The 11199-nt window shown below is 52.4% G+C and overlaps 1 protein-coding gene across 1 annotated transcript in view; it reads right to left on the bottom strand.

Annotated features, from left to right (window-relative positions):
• Positions 1-2282: 2282 nt before the first annotated feature.
• Positions 2283-11199, bottom strand: part of LOC307073997 (protocadherin-17-like) — a gene marked incomplete at both ends in the record, with an annotated part of 9019 nt that continues 102 nt past the window's right edge. Inside the window, 4 exons of the mRNA XM_079733980.1 lie at positions 2283-2953; positions 7138-7310; positions 7485-7543; positions 8830-11199. The exon at positions 8830-11199 is cut by the window's right edge and continues 102 nt beyond it. Of these exons, the coding sequence (XP_079590106.1) occupies positions 2283-2953; positions 7138-7310; positions 7485-7543; positions 8830-11199 (3273 nt within the window). The remainder of the gene's footprint in view (positions 2954-7137; positions 7311-7484; positions 7544-8829) is intronic.

Below are 11199 nucleotides of genomic sequence, written 5' to 3'. Positions count from 1 at the left end.
GACAGTCACGGTTCAACACAATTAATTTTTGATTGTTGACAAGGTGCGCTACACATGCATTGCCTTGTCATCTGTCACATGCATGGATCTGGTTGAGTGACAGCTGCGAAGCCATATCGTCCGTGGAAGCCCAGGACTCGTGTTCCGGGGTCTATTAAGCTAGCACCAGTGTTGTGCCTGAACGCGTTCACTGAACGAAAGTTCATGAACTCGTTCATATTTTGGGCGAACGTGAACTGAACGTACTGTATTACTGCCTGATGAACGTTACTGTGAACTCGTTCATTCTGGTGTCAGTGAACGGCACGCTCACTCGGTTTAACTTCGTTCAATGGGGGGGTTATTTCTCTATCTACACGGCGGATGCGCGCGCAGATCGCCGTGTTGTTTGACCGGTTGCCATGGTAATATCCGTGCGGTTCATTTGCAGTTGCGGTGTTGCCAGCTTACTGTTACATTACTCTGTAATCAGAAAAGGTGGTTATATGCTATAGGCCCTATAGTATCTGTCATATAAAGGCTGGGACGAATATCAAATTATAAATATGTACACTTTATTTTGAAAGTATAAACCAGCGCGATTCCCATTGAAACGAATGGCGTGGTGATTATTCTTCAAAACGAGAGCTGTTAAATTGTGGAAAATGAATTAAACTGTAATCAGACAAAGCGGTTATATGCTATAGACCCTAGAGTATCTGTGGTATAAAGGCTGAGACGAATTTCGAATTATAAATATGTACAATCCATAACGTTAGCTCTCTGGCTCATAGCTCAGCGGAGTAGAATATCTCATAGAATCATTGCTTATTGGCCGGAAACGGAAAGGGGGGCTGTTCACGTTTGGTTGTAGTCTTTTCGCTCGGTTCTCCGTCTCATCAGTAGGGCTAGAACTGAGCGAAAAGACTACAATCAAACGTGAACACCCCCCTTTCCGTTTCCGCCAACGAGCAATGAGTCTTCCAACAGAAATCAATGGGATTTACAAAATGCGCTAAATGTGGAATTTAACACGATAGAAACTGTATTTCGCTACGATACTTGATTCAAGCACTCTATATCATCCTAGACAAACCACAAAGGGTGCTCAATGTTCAAAATACCGGAATAAACGAATAGCTCACAGCAACATTTGAAAAAAAGAACTATGAACTAGTTCATTTTTTGGAACTGTGAACTTAGTTCAAAATTGTGAATTATGAACGTTTAACTGAACTAGTTCATTTTAAAATTTCTGAACTGAACTTTGAACTAGTTCACAAAGAAAGTGAACTTTCCCAACACTGGCTAGCACGCAGTGCGTTGTATTGGTATTCCGTCAACGCCCGTTTGTTGCAGGACTGAGTGAGACTGTTCCTTCTAACTATGCAATTGTTGAGCTTTTTATGCGCCGGCGAGAAAGTATTGGCAGACCTTGTTCACAGAGGCCTTATTAGGATTCATCGTTTTTTCGCCGTCCAGAAAAACATTTGAAAGCCATTCCATGACAACAAAAGATGTGTATACAAATTTAATAAAATACACACAGTGAAATACACACAATGGCCCATTTTCACGTGTAAGCTCAGCTTATTGGCACATAAACCGCAGAGAGGACGACATTTAAATTACAAATACATTCTTAAAAAAACAGGTTTTTTTTCCAGAACCTCAAATGGTTTTTTATGAAAAGGGACATTCCCTGTTGTACCACCATTAATAGTTCATAAGACACTTCATTTAACGTCACTGATATGTATTTCAGTTGCCTGGAATATCCAAAGAGATGTTTCTTAAAACACTAAGTGGAGACAAAAAGCATCACTGTACAAAAGCAGACGGGACTCGATAGCTCAACAGTAGCAATTCTTTCAACGGCCTCACGAAATTGGGTTCTTAAAATGTGTAAATTACAGACATCTAGATTGACAGGTAACGGTACACCATGGACACACTCCTCTCAGGCGGAGGGGAATGATGCTTCCCCCCCGCCCCATACCTCCATCACAGTAGTCAAAGACACAGTTATATCACCTTCACACAACAAAGCCACAAACTCAAGGTACACACAAAGCGATGGTTTTTGGTTATACAATGCGTGTCCGGGGCATCCCCGGTGACTCCGCCCCGGGGTCGTTTTCACCTGTGATTTCATCGTCACACTCCGGGCGGGTGAGCGTGAGGGGAGGGGGGTGGGGGGGCGAGCGAGAGGGAGAGGGAGAGCGCGGAGAGCAGATTGAGCGAGAGAGCGAGAGAGCGAGAGAAAGAGAGAGAGAGTGGGCGGAGTGGGCGCACTGACAGGGTCAGTTCCCGGATTGTCGCTGAGGGTCCAGAGCCCCCCCGGGCACCCCGCACTCCTGGCTGATCAGGGAGCTGTGCACCAGGCCGCCGGACAGGCTCTTGGGCAGCAGCTCCAGGCCGCCGGCCAGGAACCGCGGCTCCTCCGTCTCCGTCGTGTGCGGCGGCGAACACTGGCCGTCTGGGGGGCCGTAGGCACTGTTGTCCAAAGCGCCGCCTCCGCCGCCCCTCATCTCCTCCTTGGACTGCGGGCTGGGCAGCAGGTCCAGGGGGGGCCGGCTGGTGGGGAGGGGTGGGGGCGGGGGGCTGCAGGAGGCGGACAACGACGGGGTCTCTTGGCTCGGCGCCCCCTGCTGGGCCTTCAGGTAGGGCTTGACGTTGGCCACCAGGATGGTGCCGTCGCGCGCCTGCTCCTTGCCGAAGGTGCTCAGGGTCTTCCGGCGGCTGATGGTGCCGTACAGCTCCGCCTCCAGCAGCATCTCCATGCCGACGGGGATGAAGAGGTTGGTGCGGTTGTCCGTGGCGACGGCGGCGACGGCGGCGGCGGCGGCGGCGGCGGCGCCGTCCGCCAGCTGCCCGCCGCCGCCCGCCGCCCGCAGCTTGGGCATCCAGCAGCGGTCCGAGTGTCCGAGGGCGCGGCACTCGTCCGTGCAGTGGGCGGAGCGTTCCGGAGGGGCTGCACACAGAGGGAGGGGGGGGGGGGGGGAGGTTTGTTACGGGAGCGCCACCAGAAGTAACAACAGCAGAGACTGTCTAATGCACTCGGTCATTGAACAAATGTTTCTCCACCCTGGAAGACAAAGACCCGCCTCCTCGCGCCCCCCCCCGCCCCTGTATCTGCGTCCTGTCTTCCTCGGTTGACTCCTAGCGTTGCATAATTAATACGGCGAGCAGAACAACTCCTGAGCCTGTTGCACCAGCTGTTTGTGAGTTCAAACAGTCCCACGCGGCATCGATGCCTCGCTTTACTTTAGATCTCCGCCGTTCCTTATTACTGATCACAAAATACTACGCATTCGCCCGGCTTATTCCTGCCAAAAAACAAATTATTATACATTATTTAGAGATTTTGTGTTTCGTATAGGCATAGTTGGTCGGGACTGCATTAACATTTTATTCCTTGTTGTGCGTTATGGTGTTATTATGGGATGCCTGAGAGAACTGTTTTGAGTGCCCTTCTGTTTGCCTCAGTATGTACTTATTGGAAACCAAAACACAGCGACAAATTAAAGTACGGATTGAGCGGGTGTACATTATTTGAATGCTTTCAAAGCTTGACTAAACCACAGAAGGAAAATCTAACCAGTAAAAAGAGATGATACATATATACATATTTAAACAGGCATTTTGTAATACTAGGTTCATATCAGGATTATTATTAACTTAAGTGCACGACTCTAAAAATACTGAATACATTTATCAAATGGATCAAAATAACACATGCACATGACCTCTCTAATGAGCGTTCATATCAAATGTAAGAAAACTCGGTGATGGAGTTTGAGAAGAGAAAATGTGTTCCCGAAGCTTTTTCAATCAGCAGGCAAACCAAACGATGAGCGAGTGAGACACACGGCACAGCAGCAGCACACGAAAAGCATTCCAACACCGGCGGCGCCACAAAGGCTTTCAGTTTCCACCCTTTTACACTCACAGTCCAGCACATGCTGTCAGTTCACCCGGCTTCTCTTAAACTGTCTCCGATGCATTATCTCCCTGTATGGCACCGCACATCACAGCCCTGAGAGGACTGGGTGGAGGAGGAGAGCGAGAGAGGACCATTCATCTCCAAGGCTACCGTGCACCGGTCCACGCGGCCGCCGCAGCGGGCAGGTGTTGCTGATGCAGGGAGAAGTTTGGGGTAAGAAGCCCCGGCGTGGAACGCTGTTCCGGCCTCAGGTCATTATACCGTTCTGCCTTAGCACACAGCCTAAAACAATACGTATTCTGTCCGCCTTGCTCGGGGAAACATATGCGATCATATTAATAATAATAATAATAATAATAATAATAATTCACGTTGGATTATTTTTCTTCTACTAGCCTCTACGTATATATAGAGGATTGCTTTGAAATACCAAAAGGCTCTGACTCCATTTCAAATCAAAAGCGGCCCCGTCTTTCCCGTGTTTGAATACGGCATCGCAGGCATTGTCCACCAAAATGGCCCATGAGCAAATATAAAATGGGAGAATGACTTATTCACACACACACAGAACCAATCTGCCCACTACAAATATAATCAGAGACAGCCTAGCAACATGGCCAATGTGCATCTGGTAATGGTGAATAAATATTCAGAGGGGACGCTGGAGGGAGGCTCACAGGTGCATACATTAGCGGCTCGGAGGCAGTGGAGACCCTGGCTCTGTGATAAAGGGGATGGATGGAGGAAAACACCACCCTCAGCCGCGCGTGGAGGATAACACCAGCCTTAGCGGCGCATGGAGGGACAGAATCGGCCGCCTTTCATTTAAGATAACAGCAACACTGTCCGAAACGACAAAGTATGGGTTTTGTTTTAAATTAATATCAAATAATTCTCGCTGGCTCTCTCGCTCTCTGTTTCTCCCTCTGTATCTCTCTGTTTCACACATGCACGTACGCACACACACATGCACACACACACACACACACACACACACACACACACACACACACACACACACACACACACACACACACACACACAGGAGCGTTTGTACACACACCAGGAAATGTGTCAGAAACAAGGGAGAAGTGAGCATGTGTAGGTGGCTCGGTGTTGTGGTGTGATCAAGGCGACATGAGAAATACATCACGCAAATCTTCCATCATGTATGAAGTGCTCTCTCTCTCTCTCACACACACACACACACACACACACATAGACACACACACACACACACACACGCACGCACACACACATGCACACCACCGTGGCCAACAGAACAGAACACATTTATTGTCGCAGTTTGCTTTGCTTAAAAAAATGTTTAAATAAAAAAAGCCTCTCTCACGCACAGCAAGGGCGAGAGAGAGAACAGCATTAACACAGGCCATTAATATTGAATGCATTGCTCCACTTCTTTGCATTTCTCTTATCGTACCAACGCAGGCTTCAAAAAATGATCTCGCATTCCATTCAAGCAGGCGTCAGAGCTCGCCGTGTGAAACTTCTGCTGTGCATACATAACAAACATCTCCCCCAATATCTCCTCGTTCGATTGGCCCTTTGAACTAAAGACAGAGAAGAACTACCATCCAGAAATGTGCAACTCAAGAAGTGATTGAATTTACACCTCCTGCAGAGGCAGAACCACATCCCTCCGCCCGCGCTGGCTGATAGCAAACACACACAGACTCATCACTACAGAGGGAGGGAGATGGAGATAACGGGGGACAGACAGACAGACAGACAGACACATAGACAGACCGACTGACTCATCACTACAGAGGGAGGGAGATGGAGATAACGGGGGACAGACAGACGGACAGACACACACAGACACACAGACTCATCTCTACAGAGGGAGGGAGATGGAGATAATGGGGGAGAGACAGACAGACAGACAGACAGACAGTCAGACCGACTCGCTGAGAGCCCGACCATGTGAAATAAATAGATGAATGTGGGGAGAGAGTGAGAGAGGGGGAGAGGGAGGATTTGAAATATAAAGATGAAGAGATGAAGGTGGAGAGAGAGAACGAGAGGGAGGGAGGGAGCGTGAGAGGGCTCCGCATTTCCCTGTGGCATCCAGAAAAACGGTTTCCATCTCTGCATGGCTGGAGTTAAAAAAAAGCGCGCCACCCGGTTCACAGCGATGTAAATGGTGTGGAAGCACTACAAGGGCCCCTGATGACCGGGGACCCACCTCAGGACATTGGGCCCTCCTCACAGGGAAACCAGAGATGACTCCGCCGCTTCCCGGCAGCCTTTTATTTTTTTTACCCAGCATGCATGCTGCCTGCGATTCCCGAGAAGCGATTCATATTTTCAACGCCTCTACACATGAAAAGGTAAATATAGGAGTGGGGGGAGGGGAGGGTTCATGTTTGATCGGGTTTGAGGGGAAGTTCTGACTTGTTAAAAAGGGAAGATGTTGGGACGGGGGGGAAACAATTGGGTTTCATCGGCTTTCATAAGAACCCTTTTTTTTCCTAGTATTTCAGAGCCGCCGAAAATGCGGTAGCTAACGCAGTGAATGTTTTGAGGGAGCGGGTACAAAGGGAGCCATGTTTCACTAAAAATACCTGTCTCTCCCAGCTGAAAGCATCTGTCATGCTCCGCTGTCTCGTCCTTGTTAGTCAAGGCATGGAAGTGGCGAGCCCGCGTTCACATAATGGCATGATCAAAAGCAGCAGTGACAGAAGTAGACTTTGCCATGGATATGGATTTGTTTGATGGCTGAAGAAGACATGGGGATGTTGAACGCGCTGCCTACTGCCAATGGACTCTTTTATCCCCTTAAACTATCTGCTGCATTCCACTCCCGCACGTTGCATGTCATCTTGGCACCAACACGGCTCACGGTGTCCAACATGAAGTATGGGGGGGAAAGAAAACCTAAAATCGGAAACAGAGAGCATCTGTCCGCGGGTCATCTTTGATTACTGTCTCGGTGCGGCGTGCAGCTAAAAGCCGTTTGAACCTGTTGCGTTCTATGGTTTCTGCAATTTCTCCTCCTCTCTCTCCCCCCCCCCCCCCCCCCCTCCAGACCACCGCTAACTGCTCCACCACATCTATGCTCTGGAGCGCTTGGGTGGGTGGGTGGGGGTGGGGGGTGGATGAAAGGACGAAACAAGGTCTGGGACAACAGTCCGTAAGGCTGCTTGGAGACGAGAGGCAGGGGGGGGGAGAGAGAGGGAGAGAACACTCACCCTGCTCAAGAGGCTGGCTATTAACGGCGGTGGTTGCTTTCATCTTGAGGGCCTCTCTTCCAGATGTGTCGCAGTGCGAGCCTTTATTAGTATCCTGGTCACTGTCCGCCTGGTCGCTGTCCCCGTGGCCGCTGTCTCGTAGGCTGGCCCTCTCGGCGTCCTTAAAGGTGGAGCTGCAGCAGAGGACAGAGCGGAGAGAGGGGATGGAGTCCAGACAAAACACCGCTCACCGCTACCTCCCCTGTGTGTGTGTGTGTGTGTGTGTGTGTGACTGGCATGGCCCAGCGGCCTGATGTTGAGGTGTGTGTAACCCCGTCGGTCAGGAAGGTGTTTCTTAGGAGCCTTACCTCTGAACAAACGGCTGCCTGCTGCCGACGTAATTGGGCTCAGAGGGAAAATTATCTGTCTGAAAATGAGGAGAGGGAGAAAGAAAGGAATGAGAATCGCATCCGGTCGTCTCGAGCCGCGGCCGACGCCTCTCCGTAGCAATCAGGGGAACATAAAAATGATGAAAAAAACCAAATCAAACCAAAATGATTCTCTCTGCGGTTTATCGGCTGCTACGGCTTTAATCTCTGCGATAAATACTACGTATTAATGAAATCATTGCACTGAAAGAATGGCAGCATAATAAGGAAGAATCTCCATTATGAGCATATGTGGCATCTTGGCAGGGTGAGGCGGTAATGCATTAGCCAGCGCCGTGAGCATCCTTCCCCTATCTGAGGGTAATGTGTTCACGTTGATCACACCCACTTGCCCTAGCAACTGGTGACAGTGCCAAGCCCCGTCGTTTGTGTTTTCGTCCTCAAATGAGACGGTCGCTCCGAATGTCCTAGATAAAAAATAAATAAATAAATAAAACATTCCCAATGTTTTAAATAACATGGCCGACCAATCTCTGTCAATTAAGCGAGCCGGCTGGCTTTTATTAGCACACGCGTCATATCTACAACCAAAGGGCTGACCCTCTTTAATTGCCTTCATCTGCAGGATCCGGGCTGGGGGGGGCGGGGGTATCTAACCCATGCTTGGGGAGGGCCGCGGGGGGGGGGGGGGCCGCTATTGTGGGGGTTCTGCTGTGTGCAGCTAGCCCGCCTGGCACATAGCGGTTTAGTAATGTGATCGGACAAGCTGCTCAAACACCTGTCCAATCCGCGGTGCTCAGGCGCGGGTTTGTTTCCACTCTATAGCGATTCGTCTGGCAGGACCACAGCGGTGTTCGAGACTCACTCTGTTTGCGTGTCTCGCTGAAAGGAGGTCCTGATTATGCAGACCAGCTGTAAGGTTTTTGCAGGAGGGGACTTATAATGGTCTAATTAAAGGGAGACGAAAAGAAAAAAAAAAACCAAACACATTGGGTTTCGGGAACAAAAATAAATTTCGGATTTAACAGATACTGCAGAGAACGAGAGCGGCGGGCATTTCCACACGAAACACAACAAGCTCCGGTGTAGAGCGCCCATAAGTGAAACCCTGCTTCATCAGCGGTACGTAACGCACCGCGGTGACACCGGCAAAGGAACCACGCTCCCATTGTTTCTGGGAGCTTTCTTCCGCTCTACTGCGTATCTTTCGTCAGATAACGGCGGAGCCCCGGGGGCGATAAGGGAGAAGGGATGGGGGCAGATAACACAGAGACCCCGGAGGGACGCGGCGGCGGAGACGCCGCGCCCCGCGCTAGGCCCGTACCTGGATCACCGACATCCTGTTGCTGCCCGGCGTCTCCCCGCTGAGGCCGGCGAAGCTGGAGTGGCAGGCGGCGCGCGGCACGGTCAGGCTGTTGGGGGTGGTCTTCAGGTACATGACCTCCGACCGGGGCAGGGTGAGGGGGAGGGGGCTCTGGTAGTCGAAGCAGATGGGCGAGGTGATGAGCGAGGGGCTGCTCACCACGTTCATGCGGCTCGCCGAATCCCGCTCCTCCATCTCGCTCTGCACCAGCATGATGTCACTCTTGTTGATCCTCTTCTTCTTCCCCTTCCCCGCCGGCGGATTGGAGTACTCAGCCATGCGGCAGTTGTAGTTCCCTGTCTCCTTGTCCTGGTGCTTGGACTTGACGGCGATGGCGGCCATGACGGCCAGCAGCATGACGGAGATGATGCAGAGGGTCACGATGAGGGGGAGGGACACGTCCCAGGGCTGGGGCTCTCCGCTGGGGCTGGAGCTGCCGCCCGCCGCCGGCTCAGGGTTGGCCCTGATGACCAGCTTGGCCACGGCGAACAGCGGCGGCTTGCCGTGGTCCGTCACCTTGACCACCAGCTCCACCGCGGGCGCCACCTCCTCCCAGAGGGAGTGGGCGGTCCTGACCTCGCCCCCCACCGGGTCCATCTCGAACAGGTGGTCCTCGTTGCCCTCGGAGATCTCGTAGGTGAGGTGGCCGCTCTCGCCGTGGTCGTGGTCGACCGCCTTCACCGTGGTCACGATGTAGCCCATGCCCACGTTGCGTGGCACGGGGATCTCGGCGGTGTCGTTCTGCAGCAGCGGCAGCACGATGACGGGCAGGTTGTCGTTGACGTCCAGGATGCTGACGCGCACCGTGCCCGTGCTCTCCATGTGCGGGGCGCCCGCGTCCTTGGCCTGCACCTTGAACTCAAAGAACTTGGTCTGCTCGTAGTTGAAGGAGCGCGAGGCGTAGATGGCGCCGTTGGTGGGGTTGACTGAGACGTAGGTGTACACCGACACGTCGCCGATGTGCGAGGGCAGGATGGAGTAGGACACGGTGCCGTTGCGGCCCACGTCCGGGTCGTGGGCCAGCACGGAGCCCAGGTACTCCCCTGGGATGTTGTTCTCGGGGACCTGCAGCACGTACACGGCCTTGGTGAAGCGCGGCGCGTTGTCGTTCTCGTCCAGCACCTTGACGGTGAACGACTTGGTGGAGTTGAGCGAGGGCAGGCCGTTGTCGCGGGCGACGATGGTGATGTTGTACTCCTCCTTCAGCTCACGGTCCAGCGGCCGGTCGGTGAGCAGCGTGTAGAAGTTGTCGTTGTTCTCCTGCAGCCTGAACGGCACGTTGCCCAGCACCCGGCACTGCAGCTGCCCGTTGCGCCCCGAGTCCTTGTCCGTCACCCGTACCAGGGCGATGACCGACTCCGGGGGCGCCGCCTCGCTGATGGCGCCCTGGCGCACCGACATGAAGCTGATCAGCGGCCAGTTGTCGTTCTTGTCCAGCACCTTGACGGTGATCTTGCAGTGGCCCGGGATGGGGTTGGGACCCAGGTCCTTGGCCTGGACGTCGAACTCGATGATGGGGTTCTCCTCGTAGTCGATCTCCCCCTGGATCTTGATGACGCCCGTGTTGGGGTCGATGGAGAAAAGGTCCTGCATGCGCTCTGACGCGTACCCCGTGAATGAGTAGACCACTTGTCCGTTGCTGCCGTCGTCCTGGTCTGTGGCGTTCAAGTCAATCAGTATTTTTCCCGGCGGAGAATTCTCTGGAATCTCAATGACGTAGGAGGACTTTTCAAAAACAGGGCTGTTGTCATTGGAATCAGTGACCCTGACGTTGATCTGCATGGAGCCTGATCTGGGATATTCCCCCCCGTCGATGGCAGTCAGGAGGAGGGTGTGATGGCTTTGGTCCTCCCTGTCCAGAGGTCTCTGAACCACCAGCTCTGGGTAAATGGTCCCATCTCCCCGCACTTTTAAATCCAAGGAAAACGTATTGTAATCATCTCGGGTGACCTGATAAGTTTTAATGCCGTTTTCCCCGAAATCCAAGTCATGTGCGATGGTGAGGGGGAAGCGTGTCCCGGCAGCGGCGTTCTCGGAGATATCAATATTGACGTGGTCGGAGGGGAAGCTGGGCGAGTTGTCGTTGATATCTTGGATGTCAATCTTGATCATGCATATTTCCTTGTCGTTGGCGAAAACCTCCATGGAGAGCTGGCACTTGGGGCTGCGTCGGCACAGCGTCTCCCTGTCAATCCTTTGTTTGGTGAACACCAGTCCGCTCTCCGGGTCGATGTCCACCAGGTGTGGGGCGGAATTCTCCAGGACCCGAAAGTTGGATTTCTTGCCTCTCTCCAACGTGCCATATCCGGCATCTTTCGCGATATTCCCGAT

This window comes from Pollachius pollachius, assembly GCF_949987615.1.
Source record: "Pollachius pollachius genome assembly, chromosome: 3".
Classification (NCBI taxonomy): domain Eukaryota; kingdom Metazoa; phylum Chordata; class Actinopteri; order Gadiformes; family Gadidae; genus Pollachius; species Pollachius pollachius.
Note: the sequence above shows the minus strand (reverse complement) of the source record. Positions and strands in the feature narration are given on the sequence as shown.